The sequence below is a fragment of the Electrophorus electricus genome, chromosome 17, assembly GCF_041902795.1.
Source record: "Electrophorus electricus isolate QZ-2024a chromosome 17, ASM4190279v1, whole genome shotgun sequence".
Classification (NCBI taxonomy): domain Eukaryota; kingdom Metazoa; phylum Chordata; class Actinopteri; order Gymnotiformes; family Gymnotidae; genus Electrophorus; species Electrophorus electricus.
The window spans coordinates 20,966,347-20,990,000 of NC_137513.1; the positions used below are offsets into that span (position 1 = coordinate 20,966,347).

The window sequence follows — 23,654 nt, forward strand, 5'->3', positions numbered from 1 at the left end:
TTTACTAACAGTCCTTGTTTAATGGCAAGGAAAAAATTATGTCCTCTGAAGGCGATTTAAGAATGCCTATTACATGCATCCTAAAGCATTTTTCCATGGATTTTAATCTGTTGAGCTCCGAGTCAAGCCGACATCATTTAACAGCTGATTAACTGGTGGGTTACAGGAGCAGCCAGATGATTCTGGGGATGGATCTGGAGTTACGCAGAGAGTGCAGTAAACCGGAGATGGCATGAAATCACACTGGCAATGGGAATGCAGCTCTGCAATGCCTATCACTGAAAGGCAGAGTTTGGATTTGGCTTAGGTCTTGAGAAGCAGAGGGGGGGGATTTAAGCAGATAAAGATGGACCAGGTATTTGATAAGCGAATGTTTTAGAGCGACTGATGGTCATCCTTCAATGTGCACTTACAGGATCGCTTTTGCACATGGAGGCATTCAACAGAAAACGGTGCAGTCATTTGATACCCCTGCTATAATATTCAATACATAGAGGGTTTATTGTTTTATCTGGAGGTGATCCCATGTGGTGCAATGCAAGTATCTGTGACAGCTGGTGCCATAAAGAATGAGGGGATGCACTACGTCACTGGGTATCTTTTTAAATAAATTATCCAGATGTAATGTGAAACAGTTCCACACTTTTTGATTGCCCCACAGAGCTAAGGTTTTAGTGCTTGTAAGAAGTGTCTGTACTTTATCTGGCCTGGCCCTGTTTCTGATCTGCTTGGTCCACACTACCTGCCTTGCGTTTAGATTGGCGAAGGGATGAAAATCCTCACATGGGCCACTAGTCTGATGATGTAAATAAGAATGAAATAAACGGGTAGTTAATACTACCTCGTCCATGCCTCAAACATGTAGACTATGGCAAATCCTGTGAACGTAAGGATACAGCAGCACTGTGCAGAGTGCCGTAGGTGGATCACAAATATATTCTGTTGGCATGAATGCAAGGTTTGTGAAATCATTACTAAGGATAACTTTCTGAATTGAGAGTAACCAAGCTGAGCTGTTGTCCTTTTTTCATTATGTGAAATTGTGTGTGTGTGTGTGTGTGTGTGTGTCATATATATATATATATATATATATATATAAAATCTGTGTGTGTTTATGATCTCAATTTTTGTATAGGGATATCTGTAGGCCAAATGCCTATTGTAAGTGTCCTACCTATGGCATCTGATGCAAATAATCCCTTGAGTTATCACTGAGTTTTTTGGAGGTGGCGCTGTATTACCCAGGTGGACGTAGGCAGCACATTTCCCACTTTAACATGACAGTGCGGCAATGCAGTTATAAGCAGCATCATTTGTGGGTTGTAGTGCTCGGAAAGGGGTAACCAATATCCCACTTTTCCCTATCAACTTCCCATTACAGTGGTAATCACTGTTTGCCAAATGTATGCTTCTCTCCCAAAGAATGTTTGCTTCTTGAAGCCAGTGAACCATGGAGACTTGCATGTCAATCATTTTCAGTGTCAACAAAAGTACAAAGCAATACAACCTGCTGTTGCTGTCAAAAACAGAAGGAAACATGTTTCCAAAGCTTGGGGACTGGAACAACAATTTTGCTTTGAACCACCAACATGGCCATTTCATCAAAGAGCCATATGGTAGCAGCAGCTTGTGTGAACACACAAATCTGTGTAGGTAAAAGAGAACAAATGTATTCAGAGCATATGTGTGCTAACCGCAGCCCTGGATTTACATCAGGAGGCTGTGTGCTATCTCCTGGCGCAGATTTAATACGACTAATATTCTCAATACCTAAAAATGGGACCAAAGTGTACCGTGTAATCAAAAGATAAATGGGAAAGTTTTGGGGAAGAAAAGACAAGTCATGATGGTTCAGAGAAACTGAGTGTCTCCACCTCATAGCTAAGGCATGAGTGTCTCCACCTCATAGCTAAGACCCGACTCACAACCTGAGGTGCAACTTAGGGTCATAGAGGGCTGTAGTCTGTATTTTATGCCGTAAGACAATTGCCTGCAACTGCACACAAAAAAAAACCTTGGTGAAAAAATCTTAAATGTAGTTCTTATTCATGTTGGCCAACTGTACTGCTTTATGAAGTTTTCAAAAGAGTATTATGAGACTAATGACCCTATTCAGCCATTTTCTTTTCTCTTAACTTTAAGTAATCTTAAAATTGATATCTTACTGCTTGGGTAAATGGAAGTCTTATTATAATTATTACAATATTTCCTATATTCCAGAATGTTAACTTGCTAAGATGTCTTTTTCATTCAGTGAGATTTCAGAAGAAATGTAACATTTCAGGTATGATTAGCATTAACTCACATTTTGGAAATGAAAACTAGATCATCATTATTACACTAGACTTGTTGCCAGCATATCTCCCCCCATATGCTTATTTGCATATTTTTCATATTGGGTATGAAATACCCAAGTTGAAAAAATTGAAAAATATACCCAAGTTGAAAAAATTGTAAGTTTATCATAACACTCACTTGTGATCTCATGACAAATAAAGTGTTTTTCTCTCATCTGACACTCATGGTCTAATTAGTGCTTTCTCTTGGTTTATTTGTTTTCCCTCTGAAGGGGTAACGTCATGTGAAAAGCTAATGCTGGCGGTAGAAGAGGAAATAACCATGTTTGTGGCACTCTGGCCTGAGCAAACTGATGTTGTTTTTGCTTGTTATTGTTTCATTTATTGTTTGTTTGTATTTAGAGCCTGTAATTATTAAGCATGTATTGATTTTAAAGACAGTAGAAGTGAAACCGACAACTGATAGATAATGCACAAGCTGGAATTCATTATAAAATTTAGGGATGCACCAGTATTAAATTTCTTGGGCCAATATGATAACCGGTAACTAGCACCTTGTTCTGGCTAATACAAATATTATTAAATAATTTTACCTTTATGCATTTTAAAGCAAGCTCAAACTATAATCTATATGAAGTACAATGGATAGAAAGGTTAAAATCTATAAATAGATCTTTTATTAATTTAACACAGCCATGTCACGGGTAAATCAGACATCACAATTATTGTAAACATACGTTGTTCTTAACACAAAGTTAGAACAAAATGGTTTCATTACATTTTGTTTTCTAACCTTTCTCAAATGTTAAGTGCCATTTTATGCCTTGAACTGTTGTGGCTACAAGAAAGCCCCAAGAAAAGCTTAATTGCAGATCTACACAGTTACCAATATCACATACTTTGCTTAATGAGTAAAGAGCAAAATAAATAAAAAATATCTGATGTGAATATTATTCTTAAAAAGGTTGGGCTTTGAAAAGGAAAGCTAACCACCTTTGATTACCATCTCTTTATAAGTAGTAATATACAGGCCTACATTAAACAGAAGGCTTAATCTCTTGGAGAGAATTACAACCCATCGAACCGATAATGATAAATTAAAAACTGTACTCACCAGCAAATAATATATAGGTCTCCAATATATCTTGTGCCTCAAAGAATGGCTAAAAGAAAATAATTCTAAAAGTAAAAGCTCTCCAGTAGTTAACCAATTTCTGTAAAGGTCCAATTTCTCTTCTTGAAATCATCTCCTACCTTCACAACAGCATAATGTGGCCATATCGTCCTTGGTTACCAATCTTAAAATGTGTAGATTGATCATTTTTATTCGTGTTCTTGCTGAATGTACACAGCCAAAGACAAGGGCCTTGGTGTTCATTGGAGAAAACATGTAACAGAGAACATCCTTCAAACTACTAGCAAAATACTGCATAAGGTTCTGCAGCAGTAGCTCTGCAGAAGTAGACAAACCACTAGATGCTGAGGCCCAACCAACCGAGCTCATCTTTTTAATTTTAAAGTGGAACATTAACTGCCGAAAAATGTCACTTGTCTAATTTCTTTTGACTTCTTCCATCGTCCTGAGCATTGTAAACTGAGATAAATGACAGATCCATTGTAGTCCCCTGATCGTGCATTGTAATTTTGATAATCAGTTGTGTTTTTTTCTTCCTTCTTTTCTTTACAATTATGGGGTCCTTGAAACATGCCAAACACAGTGGGACATAGATGAGATGTGGCTTGTCATGTAATTATTCTGCCTCACTCGGAGACATTGCCTCTTTCTTCCCTTCCTGAAATGGCTTTGACATGGGGCGTGGGGTACAACATCGCAGCAACGCTGCTTAGTTAGAAGTTATACATATAAAGCTTGGTGTCTGTATTGGCAGTCCCTATGCTATTGTCACGGACAACACGGAAGCTAAGGAGTAAAGTCACGGAGCAGCTTCACACGCGCTTGTGGCCTCCTGCCGACAGCATGTGGAATGACGGCAAAAGGACCTTACGTCTCCTTCTCCTCTCCTTCTCCAGGGGCTGCCATGAAAAGATTTAAAGTTTGCGACAGATTTAGCAGAACGTGGAGTGTATTCCAGTAGGAAGCCAGGGTTTTCGAGCCAAATGTTGCATTTTTAATCTGCTGTCACACAGTGAGACTGTTAGCGAGCGGCGCCCGTGTTCAGGCTGTGAGAAGCGAGTCTCTGTTTTATGGGAGCCTGTTTACTGAGTGTGCAGCTGTAATTTCTGGACACAGTTTGTGGCTCTCAGCCCTCTGCTTCAGGGGATTATTTTGAATGGGGGTTTAGTTCTTCCTTATTTAAAGAGGTCTAGTCTGTGTTAAGAAATCCTTTTTTTTTTTTTTGACTCAGAAATAGTACATGCTTAGAAATACTGACTGGGAAATAATTGAGTTACCCACTATGGTGAATTTCACAGTTTCAGTTATAATTCCTTTATACCTAATGAAAGACTAATAATTTTAAAGTAAAATCAGTGAGGAATGCCAGCACAGTGTCCTATTATTTCAATTTGAAGCCATACGTCAGATTTCCCCTGTAACTTCAAGTCTTCGTTATCACTGTCACATTTCCATCATGTCTTCATGTCATTAGAGCTCAGTCAGTGATCATTAGTTCAATATCCACTGCATCAGTCTCTCTTCCAGATTCAGACATGACACACCCACATTAAAAATTGAAACCCTATTCTGATTTTTATTTTTTGTTTGTAAAACAACCAATGTGATTACTTAAACTAGTTGTTTGACAAATGGCACATGCTAGTCTGGTTGGTTAGATTTTGTGTTATTATTTTGGTTATTTAGACATCTTTATGGGATTGCTGGTTAATCTGTTTGTTTTACAGTTGGTGCATGTGGTTTTCTGTTGACTACAAAGCTTAACCTTCCTGCTCAGCTTGTTTTTTTGGTCAGATTGTCAGAAAACTCCCAGCTGACCCAGAGGTAGTTTCCTGTGTGCAGGACTAGATACAAGGGCACGCATCATGGATCTTTCAGAGCTTCTCCAGTGAGCATAACCAAGGGGTAAACTAGAATATTCCTCGGACAGACAGAAGTGAAGCTTACGTTCTAAACTAAAACAGGCAGCTGATGTAGCAAATGTAGATTACACTATTCATCAAATGTTTCCATTTTGTCAATTGCTCTTCTTTTTGGGGTTATTTCTGTACTGTTTGGCTACTTTTCTTGTCCACAGGGTGAGCAGCTCCTGTGGTGAGAACGGTTGATGCTTGCGCTGAAAGGAAAATTATAACTCCCAATTAAACTCTCAAAACCAACAGCTGCAAACCATTCCTAGACTATTAATAAATATTTAGCAATAAATATTAACAAAAAGTGATGTGAAATCTTGAATTTAATTTTCAGTGTGATGCATCACGTCCATGGTTTGAACAAGAGGTTGCATATACATATACATATTGTGCAATATACTGCTTTAAATATCATAGTTCTTAAACATCACTGACCCTTCCAGGAAAGAAGGTACCTTCACTGACACAGGAAGTAGGAGTTAGAGAAGAATAATGCTTTAAAAGCACTTGTTTAGCGGATGTTTATCAGCTGAAAATTCTAAATATATAACTTTTGGGAAAAAGTACAACTTTTATTAAGAAGGTACAACTGTGGGCCTGATTTATTAATTAATTCACCAGTTCGTTCATTCATTCATTCATTCGAGTGCTGCTTTTTCTGGATAATTTTATTACCCATCTGACTAATTAGAGCTTCATTCTAACTCAGACTGTTAAGATTTAATGAGCTCACATAATCCTGTTATTTTACATTAACATGTGCCCTTTTGGGCACTAATATGTGATGTGCACTTTGTCTTTTTTTCAAATAAAACCACAGATTCTGATGACTCACTTATAATTTTGACATTTTTCAATGTTTTTCCTTTTGTTGTTTACTTTTTTTATTTTTTTTTTACATGATCACTAGTTTTAATTATGTTTATTTGTTTTATGCTGATTTCTCTGGAAGGTTTCACTAGTAACATTGTGCACCTCATAGCAGTATTGACTGCTCCATAAATCTATCTAGGCTGCTGTTATAATAATGTGTAATAGTATTAACTCATAGAAAAGTGGACTGCATAAATAATTTACTACCATGATTAATAAAGCCGAGACAGTTCCAGACCTTGGCCCACAGTACCGTCATAGCCAAGATGAAACAACTGGCACATTTGCACATCATATGCAATTTCTTGGAAGAGGCATACCCAGATGCTTTTTTCAAATATGAATGGTAGCTGTAATCTAGTGATTTAATCAGCATCTCACAGTTTGGCTCTGGTAATGTCAGTACAGAAGCAGGTAAAATTATTACACAGTGAGCAGAGACCAGGCTGGAGACCTGGGCTTCTGTTCAGAACCACAACTGGGCATCTCAGCATCACAGACCCTGTGGACTTAAGACTGCTAAAACTGGTGTTCGGATGCAGCACATTGTGCGGCCTATGTTTAAATGCTGTGTTTACCCTAGATCAACGCTAACACATTTGGAAAGGTGTTCTCCCAGCTGTAATTATAAATGTCCAGTGAGCAGTGCAAAGTAAAACATTTTTAAAAAGTGGCCTTTCCAACACTCCTGTGCTAACTAAATAGCTCCTTTTTTAAAATTTAGTTCCAGTAAAAAATGTCATTCTGGCCTTGAATATGTGCCCTTAATTTTAATTGAAGAAAGACGTGATGTCCAGGGAGCTGTTGGATATTTTTGGCACACAATTCCATCAGCATTCTAAATGGCTTTATGACAGAGCACTCATTGTTGGGCTGCATTAAAGAGACCACCTTTCTCTCTCTCTCCACCTCCTGCAGTGCCCTTCATATTTGCGAACCAAGATGTGAGAGATAGTGTCTCAAAGGTAAGGTACACTTCTTGTTTACATCAGCAAGATGCCTTTTGATATATATTTTAAAGTCCATCACTGTGTGTAAAAGGTTTATTTCCCAATCTCCATAAATGGGCCTCCTGTTTCCTTCCATTTAGGCTGTATTTTTTTCAAATTAAAGCTACAACTTCATTTTTCCTTGCTTTCTTCCTTATCAGATAAAACTCTTACTGTTTCTTTCTGTCCTCTCAGTACAAAATAGGCATGTTGTTGCATTTGCGTAATTGCTGTATTTGTAAGGGAACTTTGGAGCTGTCTGGACTGAAATGCATGTTCTAACTTGGCTCTGCTTTTTCTCCCTCCACTGTTGCACGTCTCAGTGGTTATAGACGTTTAATCTTTATGTTATTAGCTTATTGCAGTATGACGTAGAAGGCACAATATGCCAGCTGCTGTAGAAACAAGATGAGGGAAATGGGGGGGGGGGGGGGCCCTTAGAAAGCAGGGGGAATTTGATTCATTTTGCGAACCCTTTATACAGATTTACTTTCTTTTGGCTCAATGGCATTTTGCCACTAAAATATCCTGAGTACTTGTGTGTGTGTGTGTGTGTGTGTGTGTGTGTGTGTTTAAAACATTCTTAACAATTTAATCTTTTTTTCTATGCTGCTTTACTATTGGTACTGTAACCAAGGAATGGATTTCTTCACTTTATTAGTGATTTGTTGCTGCCCTGGTAGTGAAGACCTCTTTATCTTTGAGCTTCCTATGATTATTTGGAATATAGGAATTTATAGGAATTTGATTATTCTAGTTTTCGTGGTTTGTATTATGTATGTCGAACATAGTGGTTGACCTGGCGAGGAGAAAGTGATTGCGGGTGTGCGATAGAGGAAAATGACAATGAATGAATGAAATAGGCTGCTGTGAGCAGCTTTACATATTTATAGAGATGGGGAATTTTTTTTCCTTGAGCATGTAAGAGTGAACAACAGGAGTAAGGCCACGTCTGGACACGGCGCTGCTAATTTGAGCACGCTTCACTGACACCGCGCTAATGTGAGCACGCTTCACCGACACCGCGCACTCTGATTACATGCAGGTGGGGTGATGGGAAAGAAATGACTGGCGCAATCAGAGCGCCAATTAAATAGCGTGGCAGCTGCCAGAGAAGATTTCAGACGCAACGCCACTTTGACGTTCAGAAAGCTCTGTCCACTTATCACTTAAGACCTGCTCAGAGCGAGCACGGTTAATGTCGATTCTAAATTACAGTTAATGTTAATGGACTGACTGATGCTGGTGAAGAAAGGCCTTGGGGAGCATTGTTTGCTATAGCTGCGATCTACAGCTAAGTGAGATCTTTTTGCTAAACTGATGGATTCCTCTTTTCTAAAGAGCCTTGCATCATGTATATGTATTCTAATAGTTATGTAAGCACCTTAAATGTATGGTTTACAGCAATGTGTGAGGTTGCCAGAAATGAGCGTTAATGTGTTGCATTTGTAGGGTGACCAGCTTAGTTCAGACTCACATTTGTCCTGTTTAAGGACAAAACATGTTTAATGCGGAGAAAGGTTTAGGCCTGTTGTCTTTACATTCAATGCGCACGCTCACGTGCCTTAGTTCCCGTGAATAAATGTGGAAATAAAACATTGGACGCAGTGTGCTTCATTTTACTCTCTTCAACCAGTGCCAACATGTCTATAAACATGAATATAGTCTAGATGAGTATATATTTCACAGTGACCATTTTTAAGCGTTCGGTAAGGATTCAGCGCGTTATATTCCAGAGTGTCTAGACGTGTAGTTGGGTAGTGATGAACCTGATTAACTACAGACCTCCAAAAGTCTCGGAATTACATTGCTTTTGGATTCAAATTTTGATATGATGCTAATATTAAAACAAATAATCAGCGAGTGTCTCTTCCCTGCGGAGTTCTTTGCCTGTCGCCCTCTGCCCGACAGTGGCTGATTTTATACGCAGTTCGTTACTTTCGCACAGTTTTACCTGCTAGAAAGGGCGGGCGACCTCAGACCCATTTCTTTCCTCACGGCTGAGCCTAAAGAACCAAGCGGTAATTTAACGTTGTAGTGACGTAAACTAAATCGCGGTTAGCTGTCTAGCTATATTTGTAGTCATTTGTAACAAGCACTAACTGATAAAGAATGACGTATGTGCAATACACTAAACTTGGCAAAACAAACCATGTAACAGGATTAGTGTGAGCAAAACCTAATGAAACCTCAGCTAAACACCAGTTAATTTGTGAAACTTTCAGATGCAGCCACGGTCAGGGAGAAAGTAGTTTTCTACCTAGTTAGGTACGTCTTCCTTTTCTTATGCAACTGAATGCATTATAAATGTGATCTCACCACAAATTAGGTAGATAGGTTAACTAATATAATAGGTGTTCCTGACCGTTTGTTGGACAGTCTCTGGGAAAATGACAAGTAAAAATATTCACTTTATTTTACTGAGAAGGGGGTCTGGGCACACTATTTAGGTTTGTGGACTGTTTCAGCCGACATTACAGTGGCGTATAGAAATGAGGTTAGCAGAACACCATGATTACTGTGTGAGATTGATGCTTCGCATGTACATGGTGAAAAACCTTACAGAATCAATGAAGCACGACAATATGAAGTAGCCTAAATGATCGTTAAGATCATTAACGTGGTTTAGGTTTTTGGGCTTTAATAGTGGTTTGAAAATCTGCTTTTTTACTATTCTTTATTTTTTGGAGATTTCATAGTTACATTGCAGGACTATAAATCGAATCGAGCTGGATGGTGGAATGTAAAATACCATTGGGTTTAAATGAAACAATCCAATTCGGTTACGTTATAGTGCTAGTATTTGCAAGTATTTGCCATTGCAGTGAAGTGAAGGTTGGACATCATATGTTGAGGCTTTGTTTTTCACACTATTACAAACGGGAGAAGAAATATTCTTCAGGCTGATGTCATGTAAATAATGTTGGATTCTTACCTTAAATATGTTGGTAAGGGCACTATTTCCCCACTACACATACTACTCCTTGTCAGCACTATATGCCTCTATACATTTTTCATTTACAGCTTTTCAATCTTGCATGACATCTGCTGTCGGCCCTTTCAGCAAGCGCAGCATGTGGGCAGGCCAAGGCGGTGAACATCCGAATGGCTCCAGGAGCTGAGAGCTGATACGAGTCGGGGGGTCAGCGGAGTGCTGGCGTCGTAGGTGTAGCCCACCAAGGTGCTTTCACTTCGAGAGGAATGTGGACGGATCAGCAGGGGGTGGGGGAGAAGCACAGATGACCTTGGCCTGCGTAGAAAGAGTGGAGAGGATCAAAACCAGTGAAACAAAAGAGCACCTTGGAAGGTTCGGACTGATTTCGGTGTGTCAGAAGGACTTGCATGTGTTTAAATGAGATCCCCATTAAGCCCCGATTTGTAATCTTCTGTGGCCTTGTCCTTGTGAGATGACTTGTGAGTCATTTTCACTTCAGAGGCCTCAAATGAGATCTGTGTTCTGGCAGACGCGGGAGGGCGATGTGAGGCAGCTACATAGGTAGCAAACGTCACTCACTGTTTCCTAGCACTGCGTTTGAACAGTAAAGGCTGGAACTCTATGCATGTGCTAAACTCATTTTTGCTGTCATTTTTGGGGTTTGTTGTCTTGGAGCCTGCGTTCACCAGTCCAAGAAACTGATGGAGCTGTGAAGGGGGAGATGTGTGCAGGATGTAATGAGTGTGGTTATCCATCACTGTTCCTCCTGTTTGGGGGGTGGGGTTAGAGCGAGGTATACAGAGGAGTAAGAGAGAGGTTTTAGAAAGACAAAAACTGATAAACGTCTTTATGCCAGGCAGGGCGAAAGAACAATTTTTCAAACTAATGGTTAAAGATAGATAAGGACAGTTAGCACGCCATGTGCTATTGTCTGTTGAGTAATTTAAGGGTGGGTGATTTGACAGCTGCAATAGCAAACACCTACTGTATGTTGCCCAGGAAAGAGACTAATCATACTGATCTGAAATTTTAGTTGTGAAGTTGCCTTTCTGTGGCTCTTTTGTATATGCTCACCACAGTTATATCAGAAGCATTTATTTATTAAACACAGCTTATTAGCTGTACCGTTTGAGTACTGTACAGCCCATCTGGTGAAAGGTTCAATTTATCCTTCAACTCTTCATTTATGGTAAAACACCCACTACCATACCATTTTAACAGTGAGTGGTTAAGGTACTTGACTAGTAAGGTTGGTGGTTCAAGCCCCACCACTGCCAAGTTGCCACTGTTGGGGCCCCTGAGCAAGAACCTTAACCCTCAATTGCTCAAGTTGTACTCAGCCGTAATTGTAAGTTGCTTTGGATAAAAGCGTATGCGAAGTGCCATAAATGTAAATTAGCACATCAAATTAAAAAATAAACAAAACAAACCGTCCAGCACTAATTGTAAACATATATAATGCCCTTATAAGATAAATGTACTTAAGTGCAAGGCAGCTGTGTATATACATACGAGCATACAAATACATATATATGTGTATATATACACACACATCATTGTCAAAAAAAACCCTGTTGTATCGACTTCTAAATTCCTAATTCCCTTCTGTCAGATTTGGTCCGCTCTGGAGCGTTCCCTGCACTCATTGTAACCATGTCTGTTGTCAGGGAGCAATGAGCAGGCTTCTTCCTAAACCTATCGGCTCCAGCACAGGTGCCGATTCTCCGTTACTGCAACTAGTATTGACATTTCCTGATGTTGATATTGACTCAGCCACCTCCCTAAGTCTGTCAGAAGCTCCTGATTGCTCAAACTGAAATACCATTGGAGGGAAAGCTAGTGAGATTTCACAGCTTTCTCTGTGGTCGATCAAGCTACTTCCGCGTCATTACTGAACTCTGGTCTGTTATTAAGCTCCATTCCCACTAACTAATCTCGCTGTACTGGTTGATAATGGTCCCAGGCTGTCAGAAACATATCCTGCAAAACACTTGGGTTTTTTTTCTTTATCCTGCTCTTTTCCTGCCTCCTCATATAGTAAGTGGAGGATTGTGGGAGTATAATTGTTTGGTTTTCTTTTTCACCCTGAAAGAGAAACCTGGACACACTACACACACACACACACACACACACAAACAAACTGTTCCTCCTTCATGGAAGGACATGAGAAGTATGAACTATAGAGCCCTCATATGAAATGACATTCTCTTGATTCATGGTCCGTCCCCGCTCCCTCAGTGGCTAGTGCAGTATAAAAGCGAGTGTGCCTGGCTCTGCCTTCTCTCTCCAGCAGTGGCGGGGGAGGTTAGAAGCTGCTGCAATGCTGCTCTGCTCCCCTGAAGTGACTAGATTATTGCTTTAGCTGGTACATATTTGTGAGACTTCGATTTAGGCACAGGGGAGCATATATGACACCCCCCCACCCCCAGCATGCGTTGCCTAGTTACCTGTGAAATGTAAAGCAAGGCAGGAGGAATGTGCTGTGATTTTTTTCTTCTTTCCACGGTTGTCTTCTTCTTTTTCTTCTTCTTCTGCTTCTTTTTTCCTTTTTCCTCTGAGGTGGGGTGAGTAGTTGGATGCAGGGGTGGTTTGGGGTGGTTTTCTGTGTTTGGTAGCCCCAAGTTCAGCTTTGCCCTTAGGGAACAAAAAATAAGGGGGAAAATCCTTGTACTAAATGTCATCATACAACTTGAAATCAACTTTTGGGAAAAATAATTGGATTTTTTTGTTGAGTTGTTCCATCTTACTTTTCCTGACACAAGTCCTCTGCCCTTCACCTGACTCTAATTCCTGCTGGAAGCTGGAAGGAATGGCCAAGTGTTTGGCTTTCATACATTTCTCTCTCTGTTTACGACTAATGCTTTATATGTATATAGACATACACATTTAAAATTTATGGGGGGTTTTTTTTCAGTAATTAAAGGAAAATTTTTAAATAGATGAAGCTATGTTCTTATTTATTAACCGGAAGACATGACTAAAGTGGTGTGATGTATACCACTCTAGACATATTTCTTTCACTTCCCATTCAGATTGCCATTCTTTCAGTGGCACAAGAATGTGTGTGTGTGTGTGTGTGTGTGAGAGAGAGAGAGAGAGAGAATGAATGTGTGGATAAGCAAAGAAACCCATGGGTTTCAGTTAAGCTACTGAGCCTAATTAAGTCAATGCCTACTCTCCACCCCTGGCACTGAATCAAATCAGGACTGATGTGCTCTCCTCTGCCCATGCATAAATTTGCCTCTCGTTCTATTCAGATTATAAATGTGACAACACTAGGTGAGTCTGGCAGGCATGCTCATGTCCTGTAACCTACACCCAAACAGATTCACGACAGGTTCCCCACATGATGTCAGTAATGCTAGAGGGGGGAGGGGGACAACAACCTGAGCAAGTGTAAACAGTTCATGCTGTTGCATACGGAGATGAGCATCAGAGAATGCTGCCTGTTTCTGCGATTCTGTGCTTCTCCAGTCTCTGAGGGCATAGACAGAGGAGGAGATGGTGCTCTTCGTTCAAGGTTGCAGTGGGTCCCACATCCAAGCGGCCATGATTTATGACCTCACCTCAGTGACTCGGCTCCTCCCACTTCCATGGTTATAATGGCACGCTACATCCAGCTTGGTTTGTGGATATATGATTTGTTTAAACTTTGCTCTCTTCGGGCTCCTTGGAGCACCGGAGTGGAGTAATTGTTGGTGGAAGGGTGGTCGTACATCAAAATCCCCAGCTTGCCTGTGCCCTGCGCCCTGCGCTAATAAGGACTGATGCAGGGGGAGGCAGAGATCCACGCACCTTAGAGACTCCTTCACGTCTCCGCTCTGTTCCCGGAGGACCCGGAAACCCTCGGTGCCGGAGGAGCAGGAACCTTCGGAGCTGGCAGTGCATGATTGATTCGTTCTTCTCGCCCTGGTTGGAAGCCTGCGCTGATGGTTGTGGAGGGGAATAAAGTTACTAATGCCCAAAGTTCGCTCAGGGTTATGGCAGCACACACAGCAGGCTAGGAAAGCTCACAGTTAATAGAACAAATGACAGTGAATCACAACATATTAGGCTGAACAACCCAAAAATCCGCTGTTTATTTACTTTTTCGAATTATAATTTAATGCCAAACATATGCAAAGAAAGACTTTCAAACTGAGGATTAATTTGTTTACAGTGCGCTCTCTCTCTCTCTCTCTCTCTCTCTCTCTCTCTCTCTCTCTCTCTCTCTCTCTCTCTCTCTCACATATAATAACACTTACCAACTTTCATGTTGTCCATGTCTCTCCCAATTCTTAGGTGGCTTTTTAAAAATTTAACATGTATTTCACAGTCATATTTTTATCTGAGATGTGTGCTATTTTATTGTCAAAAGGAGGAGCATGTGGTCATTGTCTGAGTCATATCCTTTAACTGCATCCTGGTCCGCTGGTTCACTGAGCTTGGCCACTAATGCCTTGTCTTTTTTTCCCCCAAGGCCCAAGAGGTTGAGAGACATCTCTACGAAAGTCAACTCCGTGAGTATCCAAGCAGCATTTGACAGCATTTGGTTCTGTTCTTGGATCAGGAACCCCCCCCCCCCCACTGTGCTTCGTTATATGCCCCCCATAATGCTTTGCAATATTGTGATTGGAGTTACGAAACAGTGTGGTACAAAACCTGGCATTTGAAAGTTTTGTGTACGTAATGTCCATCCTGCCATAAATGCAGTAAAGCACACACTGATGGCTCACTCTGACTGAGCAAAATCCATCTACGGTGTTCGGAGTGTGTTAACATTTACATACTGTTTGCTCATTTAAACCCGTTTTGTCCATTAAACATCTTGAAATTTTAGGTTGTGATTAATATGCCTGAACAGGACAGATGTTATATAAAACGAGGTTTGAATGGTCAAAAATGTTTTTCTCTTACTGAGCATTTAGTGCGGGATGCACTGTTAATTGTTTGGGGTCACCATTTGCCATGTGCTGTGGGTTTTTTTAGATTTTGTTGTACTAATGTAGATAAGGCTAAACCAACATAATGTTTAGTGGCGAGATCAGCTTACAATGCTTTGCGAAGTAATGATGCTTTTTACTACATCCTTTCATGACTTTAAAAGAATTGCACATGGGGTCATGTAATTTAGAGTCTGGTGAGTCTGGTGGAGAAGAAAGAAGAGCGTGAGTCACAGGAAGGGAGAAATGAAAAAGACATTTTAGGAAGATGAAAGCAGATAAGCAGTTTGTCAGAGTGTAGTTGGTGCCTTTTAATTATGCATGAACGTGAACGCCGACTTTGTAAATGAGGGGGAGCTTGTTAGGGTTAGCTTTGAAATGGTTTTGTGCTTTATTAAAAGTGATCACCAGGCTTTAAAAACTCTTCGTGCAGAAAAGAGTCAAGCGAAGCAATTAATCAACTTCGTCAAGTAGATGTCTCAAGAACTGCAGTGACCTCATTTGTCAGACTACTCACTCATAACTAACTATGCAAGGGTTCGAGATTATTCTCTCCCCAGACTTTCTAAATATATATGTTGTACTAGTATTGATCTATAAGTGAGTCCTTTTACACATGGTGAAATGTCTCATGAAGGTTATTTCTGAATGAATGAATGAATAATGTGGAGATCTAAACTCTTCAGTTATGTAGTGACAAACGCCACAAAGTTTTTGTCACAGAAAACTTACAGTTCTGTATCATTAAAGAAATCTGTTCATTTAGTTTTTCACAACTTTGGAGCCTTTTGCCAAAGCATAATTAAAATCTCAATTAAATATTGCTTTTTTTGATTGCATTTCTTAAATGTATTAATGAAAGAAGGCTTGCATTATTGCTAATCCTCTCCTGCCTTAGTTTGACACAGAACATACTGAACATTTTTGTGCCATTTTAGTCAATGACACACCAGGGTTGCTGAAGTGATAAGCCGACCACAGATCTAATAAGGCAGCCAAAAAATGCATTTGGGCTTTTTGCTCTTTGTACTTCAAGCGTATAATGTAAGTCCAGTCAGGTCCGTTTCCATATACTAGTACACAGTGGGGTGAATTAACATGTCATCAGAACCGTGGGGCCCACAGACAGGACCAGACATGGGGCAAAGACCACGACAACATAAAAGGGCCACGTGTACGACAATAAGGACAGTACAAGACGCCATAGGCGTACGGAGGGCCTCAGTAAAGATTAGAGTATTTTTATATTTATATATAGATAGATAGATAGATATATATAGATATATATAGATATAGATAGATAGATAGATAGATATAGATATATAGATATATATAGATGTTGTAAGGAAAAACCACAGCATAAACAACCCTTCTGTAGCATCAACTCCGCTAACATGCGTTAGGGCCTTCGTTTTGTTAGAAAATGATGAGGCACTTTTGGACAGCACAAAATGCCCCCGTTTCAATGGGTATTAGGCGTGAAGGCCACTGAACCCAGTGATTCCCCAAGAGCAGTGTGTATGAGACAGTGCCCACGGCATGCCAGGCACGTGGCAGGCACAAGCACATCTCCTGCACCATATCCCAGCGTCTCCTAGAAGCTGCAGTACCTACCAGCTCATCGGGCCAGCACAACTCGGCACCGTTACCATAACTGTGGCATTTGTGACTTTGACTTGGAATTTTGGTCTTTTATTTCAGAGTTGGTTCTTTTTCCTTTCACCCAGTCCAGCAGGGTGGCAGATCTGCAATAAAAACCAGGCTGAAATGAGTAAGATGGAGCATACCCGCTAGGTACCAGATCTTTATGTAAATGTCAGTCTGTCAAACTGCAGAGTTCCTCTCCAAGTGTCCTTGAATGTGATTCCAATGTTATTTCTTGCTGCCATCAGATTGAAACTAGGCTTCACAGCACTCCTGTTTAACACCTTGTGCTGGAATAGCTGCTGTATGCTTACCCCCATAGAGGAGTGCATCTAATAATGTTTCTGAAAAAAGTTGGAGAAGTCTACAGTTTATTCACTTCGCTATGCTGGCTGATTTTGTCTTAACTCCCATGTTATTTAAAGAGTAGCGCATCTATTAATGTTTCAAGAAAAGTTTGAGAAGTCTTCACTCTGACTACTTTATGGGATCATTATTCTTGGCTTCACAAATTGAATGTGGAGCAGGGAGCTCCCAAAGGTTTTAAAATCCCAGGATTCAGAAACCAACGTAAATGCAAATGCCATCAAGCAGTGATGTGGTGGCCCCACACGGTTAAGAGAGAGTCATCTGCACTCTAATCCTTATGATGGGGTTCAGAACATTTCAACAGGTTTATGAACTACTTGAGACAAAATCTATAATCTAATATATAAATCTTAAACAGAAAAAGAGATTACAGAAGTGTGGTAGACATTTCTCAGGTGCTGTAGGTGACGTGTGTGAGAAATGTAACAGAAATGAGAGAACTATCATGTAAATGTGATGCTCAAAATCATAAATAAGTCTGTGTGTGCGCTGGAATGCTAATTCTTGGATGATAATTCTGGTTTCCTATTGTTAGCACGCTTGCTAACATTTGCCATTACGACCTATGTCTGAGAACAGATTAGACCATTTAATCTGCTGTCAGACAGCGAGCCCGCTGAGCTTTGTGTGCCCCTGTTGTCCGGCACCGGTGGGCCCATACTGACCAAGATCAGCAACGTGCCTCGCTGCTCATCATAGCAGAAGGAGGAGTGGCATGTTGAGCTATGGATCCCATCCAGAGCTCACCTTATAAAATATCTCGCTCACTTGGCACAGGTGTTGTGTGTTTTCACTGGGGTGCTCCGTGTAATGCACCTGTTTCTCTGTGTTCAGTTTCCAGATGTCTCTTTACATCAGAGCAGAGTTTATTTTTGGAACAAGGACATAACTATGAATCATGAAAAACAGCCTACGGTGAAGCCAGGAAATAAGGGCTGTTTTTGTTTCCTCAAAAGATTTTAACCTGGTCCTAAACCAAAAAGCAGAATCAAGATTTAGTTTCAAGACTACATTTCATATTGCATCCAGAAATTAATGCAAGGAGTTCTTCTTTAGATGCAGATGTGGTTGGGTTATTACTGCTGGTACCTTTAGTGCACTATATGAGCTAAATCCCTTTAGACTTTAGATATGATTACAGATGTAATTAAGAGCTGTGCGTGCTATTGTTCTGAGCCGCAGTATTGTCAGAGTGCCCGTGTGTCATCACGCCAAGGTATTACAAATCTTGTTGGTTCCTGCTAGCCAGAGAGGGAGCTGACAGGAGCTGTCTGCGAGCTAGCCAGCGACGTGCGAAGCGGCACAGGCCAGTCAAACACGTTTTGGCTGACTATACGTCTTCATCCCAGCAACGTTGGAGAACCTGACAGGATCGTGTGTCCATGTCCTCATCTAGGGCAAGAAGCAGGCAGGCAGACCTTCTCTCCTGAATCAATCCAGTGCCATTCAGATATTCTTGGCCCGCCTGAGAAATCCTTGGCTTTTAGTATCTGAGCTGCCAACATTATGTTGACTCGATTCAAATCCCTGAAGCAGCGGGCTGATGAGGAGACTTTGGGATTTGGGGGTCTGTTGAACAACAGCAAGTTCAGCGCTGGGTCCCGGGTGCAGCATTGAAGGCTTACAGCTGCTTTCAACAATCATTACGCTCATTAGCTGAGTTGTCTGCGGGGTCAGGGACTTTGATTATAAGTGCAATTTAAATCTCAAGCTTCCTCGTCTAGCTTCAGGTGTTGAATCCAGCGTGGGTCTCTGCTGAGAATCGTAATGAGCTTATTCTCCTTCCCCCGCCCCCCCCATACAGCTTCTGGGAGAGAGTTCCTACCCCTCTTTCTGTTGCTCTTCTCACACACTCCCTCTCTCTCTCTCTCTCTCTCCCTCCCTCTCTGTCTCTCAGCTTCCCTCCTTATGAAAAACCACTGAGGGATATTTATGACACTGACCTTTACAGCCCAGAGCCTATTGATCTGTGTGGTAAGCAATTAAAATAAGGCAGTATGAATATGAGATTGAGGTGCCGAAATTTCTTTGCACAGAACAACAATAACAAAAACCAGTGCAGCATCACCTTTCAACTGAGTCATAGTTTTCTTGATCGTGGTTTAAATAAAGGCTGCATGGATAATTCCCTTTTGATTGGTGGCTTTTTTAGCCTATACATTTCTCATGTCTTTTTTCCTGCTTGCCATCAGGCTCTTTCATGCTTCCCCTTGCATCCTGTATTTCTCTCTTCTTTTCTCTCCCTCCTTCTTCATTCTGAACGGAAAGAATTGGACCGAGTTGAGCAGCTTTGCGTAGACAGGGGGATAACTCCAAATCGCTGCATCTACAGCGATACAATGATATGAGTCACTGGAGCACAGCCGTCTCAACATTGCAACAATCTGCATTAAGCCCTGGGTGCGCTCTCCTCACCCATGGAAATGAGCTATCGACATCCTCCCTTGTCTTCCCCAGATTGACTGCCACTGAGAGCCTGGCTTTCTCGCTGACACTCATTGCGTTCCTCAGCTGTGTAATAGCTTCTCGCGTGCAACTCTGCCACTGACAGAAAGGCTGTGATAGCACCGTACAGTTACAACAGAATTCTATGATTGTGCTTTGATGGCGATTAACTGTGATTGTGCTTTGCAGATTTCCATCCCTGTGACCGTAAACACAGGAAGTGTCTGTGGTTCGCCAAGTCCATGTAGGCGTCTGTGATTCGTCTGCTTTAATGGCTGATACCGGTCAGGTCGTGGTCAGCCCTCCGGAAATCCCTGTGATTTGTTCGACTGCTGATTTTGCAGGTTTTGTAATTAGAATTGCAGAAATGCTATGCTTTGGCCTTGTGAGGTTAGCTAATTGGAGAAACTAAAATTATAATTGTGATAAAGATACGATTAACTTATTAGCTCCCCCAGGCAGTACTATATTTTTCAGGCTACATGCTGGTCAGAGTTGTGCAGAGAAGTTGAGACGTTGCTAGTCTTTTTTTTTTCCACTTGTATGGTCATTGCCTTTCCATCTGGGAAGTTTTGAAATAACTCTAGCTGGCTACCATTTTCTTGGAGCACTTGCACTCATATTTCAGATATCCATCTTCATTCCAGCACACTGTCATCCTGAACGGACACAGTCAGTGGCATCAACACAGTCTCAGGAAGAATGAGAGGTGATTGTCACTTATGTCCACCCCAACAAGGTTTTGTGCCCTGTGGCACAACACATACACACACCAAAAAAAAAAACACATACAGGTTCATGGACAGCCTCTCTTGTTTAATGGAATTCAATATGGTATGTGCGGAAACATTCTCAGTCCCCCCGGATTGATTGCTCCTGCATTCCCTTTAGTCTCTGCAGGGCTAGAGGGGTGTCAGGGCCATAATTAGGGTTGAAACAGACCAGAAATGCGCGAGCCGCATAAAGACAACAGGAGATTTCCCCCCCCACTTGTCACCTATACACAAGGTGTGGATGAAATGGTTGGCGCGGGAGGAGTAGTTAAATGTCACATCCTGCTGTCTCCACTGCTGCCCTCACGGATGGTCCTTAATTGGTCCTGTTGCGGTGACCTGTGGAGGATATGCAGAAGTAACCGGAAGGATGGTGGGGGGGAGGTTGAGTGTCCTTGTTTTGTAGTACGGCGTTCTTCATTGGACAGCCTCAAACGTTTATTGATTTGAGTTGGGAGGAGATGTAAGTGCCTGCATGCTAGATGTTCAGAGCTAAGTGATGCTGTGTGAGCACTTTAGCACACTGTCCTAAATGGAGAAATGGCCTCTGACAATACAGCAATAGTACCGCAACTAGCCGTTTCCCAGTATCGGAACAGTGGATAATTATCTGGGAGGCAGTCACAAGGCTTCCAGTTTTCATCATAACATTTTTTTATTTTTTTTACACTGGACCTCCCCTGTCTTGCGTGCAAGGCTGGATGGTGACAGAGCTGACAGGTGGTGCTAGGTGGAGCAGGATGGATGGGAGTGCTTTACATGAGCTTGCAGGGTTTCACAAAGTCTACTAGCAGCATCTTCTCAATGACACCTGGAAGCAAAACAGCCAGTTCAACCTCTGTCCTTTCATCTTCATTTCCCACAAATATACAAAGCCTGCGTCTGTTTCAGGTGTGCTGTTCATGCAAACGCACGCACACATACCTGGCTGTGTTCTTTCAGATTGCCATATGGTGACTGTGTAGTTAAATAAATAAATAAACAAATAAATTCTGTTAGGGGGGTTTGTGGGTCTGAAGGAGAAGAGAGATGCTTTATATGAGGAGAGCATCAGAAATGACTGGAGCTCAATTCTCCTGTGTCCCATTCTAAGCAATACATCTCTGAGCAGATAGATTCAGTGCTTTTATCTATGGAGTCACCCCTTTGGTGGAATACAGAGTGGAGGGGGGAGGGCAAGAATGGAGAGAGGGAAGAACAGAGAGCGATTGGGGGGGGGGGGGGGTACAGGAGCAGAGACCAAAGGTTGGACAGACAGATGAAATAAGGCAGAGGGACCAAGACAGAGTGACAGAGAGGGTAGAGAAAGTCAGACAGACAACAAAAGAGATCTGCTACTGAGAGAGAGGGAGAGAGAAGGAGGGAGAGCAAAAGAGAGAGAAAGTTTGTAAGTAAGTAAAGCATCCAGCAGACTCATGCTTCATGGCTCTGTAATTGGACAATGCCTGGCTAAATAAATCATGTGCCCTGCTGGCCTGACCTATACCATATTCCCAGCTCAATCTCGCTGGTCACCTCACCCTCTTTCTCCCTCTGTTGCGATGTGATTGGCTCTTTCAGCCAAAGGGCTTTGCAGAGATTGCAGAGATCCTCTCCTGTTTTGTCACTGGCTGCCAAGGCACTGCTCTGAAGGCGCGCTCTATAATTCAGTAGATTTATTGATTGCTTACTTTGCCTGCAATGACGAGCTGTTGGCTCACGGGCATCTGGAACTTAAAGAGGTGATCGCGGCTCTGAGCTAAAAGGGGAGACGGGTCACAGGTGGAGGAGGGCTTTCAGGACGAGCAAGCCTCTGCCTCCAGCATCTGATCCGATGTTTGATGATTAATCGAAAGTCGTTATGCGCTGAGGGCAGAGCAGTTAAACTCACCCTCAATTAGTTTCTTTATTTATATCCCACTCTGTGCTTACCATATGACGTCACAGTCGCAATAGAGGACAACGAGAGATTGGCAAGATGATTATCAGACGCTCTTGTTCCAGTTGCACTGGAAAAACAGACACGGTTCACTGGGGTTGAAGGGCAAGGGAAAGTGGAAACGCAGCTACGGCTTTAAATACATACACTCAAAGCTTGTGTACCACTTACAAACACACACACACACACACACACACACACACACACACACACACACACACACACACACACACTATCTCACTCTCTTCCACACGCACACTGCTACTTCTTAGATAAGCTCATCCAAACTATTCCTAACATCGGGGCGGGCCATGTCCGGCTGGAGGGGTCAGCCTCTGTGATTAAGGACACTGACCTGATCACACAAGCTCCGAAGACATCAGCCGTTCCCTGCTCGGTCGACCACCGTGCCGTCTCCCACGCGCTCCGCGGGTGTGGTGGACGTTCCCGTGAAACCTCCTCCGCCGCATACATCACCTCATTTTCTACGCGCGAAGCCTGATTTCATGGCCCCGCCTTTTCAGAAACCGGTTTTGGCAGGGAGAGAAGCTCTTGCTTGTTCGTCGCCGTAAACGAAGTGCATGGCTCACTTTGCAATTCATTTTTTCCTGTTACCTCTATTTCGTACATAGACTTGAAACGGCTAATTAAAACTTGTCACAGGGTGCTGGCTGGAGTCTTCCACCTTGGCCTGCCCGTGTTTCGGCCATGAATGGTCGATGAGTGTGAGTGCAGACATAACATACTGAAGTGGCAGAGCAGTTTGGAGTGGGTTCATCAAAAACATGGGTGTGATTGAATTTTACAGGGCAGTGAACCACACTGCCCAGCTTATTGAGGAGTGAACTCTACAGAATATTCTAGCCACTTGTATCTAAAACATTTTTAAAGGGCACTTCATTTTTGAGAGTAAACCGCATGTTTTGCAGATGCTTATTTTTTGCTGGATGGACTGTGGTCTGCACATCCTGACTTTAGGGGTGACCATCTGAACAAAGTGTGACCTGCTGTAGTCATATGGCGTGGGAAGACATAGGCTTGTTAAAACCTTGCACTCACTCACTGTATGTTTTAGAACTCAATATCATAGTACTGTTTTCAGTTCGAGGTTTTACATAACAATAATAATAATAATAATAATAAAAATATAGGAGTGTAATGAAGGTTTCTGATAAGAGTATAGACTATTTTTGAGATGCTTAGTGACTTTTTTTTATTGTTTTATTTACTTTCTTGTATTTTATGTATTGTGACATTTCTTCTAACAAGCTGGCTTGAGCAGAATTTCAGTATGGGTGCAGCCTGGTTGATTTGAAGGCACAAAGTTTGGTTTGAGTTCATTTCCAGCTCCATGCTGCTACAAGTTTAAAGGTTATCAAAAATGTTTTTGTTGTTTGTTTGTTTTTTTGTTGTTGTTATTTCGCCACCGTGCAGGGTTAGT

At 41.7% G+C, this 23,654-nt stretch overlaps 2 protein-coding genes across 6 annotated transcripts in view; one reads left to right on the plus strand and one right to left on the minus strand.

Annotated features, from left to right (window-relative positions):
* The window catches only part of b3glcta (beta 3-glucosyltransferase a), a 50,149-nt gene that overhangs the window by 1,819 nt on the left and 24,676 nt on the right, over positions 1–23,654 (plus strand). For all 4 annotated transcript variants that reach the window (XM_081700012.1, XM_081700011.1, XM_081700009.1 and 1 more), the window contains exons 2-3: positions 7,137–7,183; positions 14,602–14,641. In XM_081700012.1, the coding sequence (XP_081556138.1) occupies positions 7,137–7,183; positions 14,602–14,641 (87 nt within the window). The remainder of the gene's footprint in view (positions 1–7,136; positions 7,184–14,601; positions 14,642–23,654) is intronic.
* Positions 8,548–22,715, minus strand: LOC145651817 (uncharacterized). 2 transcript variants are annotated; one of them, XM_081700015.1, is made up of 4 exons: positions 22,569–22,715; positions 13,938–14,063; positions 12,590–12,776; positions 8,548–10,457 (listed from the first exon to the last, which is right to left on the minus strand). In XM_081700015.1, the coding sequence occupies exons 1-4, from the start codon at positions 22,685–22,687 to the stop codon at positions 10,395–10,397; spliced, it is 495 nt and encodes a 164-aa protein (XP_081556141.1). In that variant the 5' UTR covers positions 22,688–22,715; the 3' UTR covers positions 8,548–10,394. The 2 variants fall into 2 exon arrangements, 1 of the variants encoding a protein (XP_081556141.1); XR_014117868.1 differs by lacking the exon at positions 8,548–10,457 and having other exon boundaries at positions 11,906–12,776; positions 13,938–14,068.

Coding starts and splice junctions, on each gene's coding strand:
- LOC145651817 (XM_081700015.1), bottom strand. CDS start 22,687: ATGTATGCGGCGGAGGAGGTTTCACGGGAACGTCCACCACACCCGCGG. Junction 14,064..22,568: donor TTCGGAGCTTGTGTGATCAG/GTCAGTGTCCTT, acceptor CCATCAGCGCAG/GCTTCCAACCAGGGCGAGAA. Junction 10,458..12,589: donor CCTTGCTTTACATTTCACAG/GTAACTAGGCAA, acceptor CTTTCTACGCAG/GCCAAGGTCATCTGTGCTTC.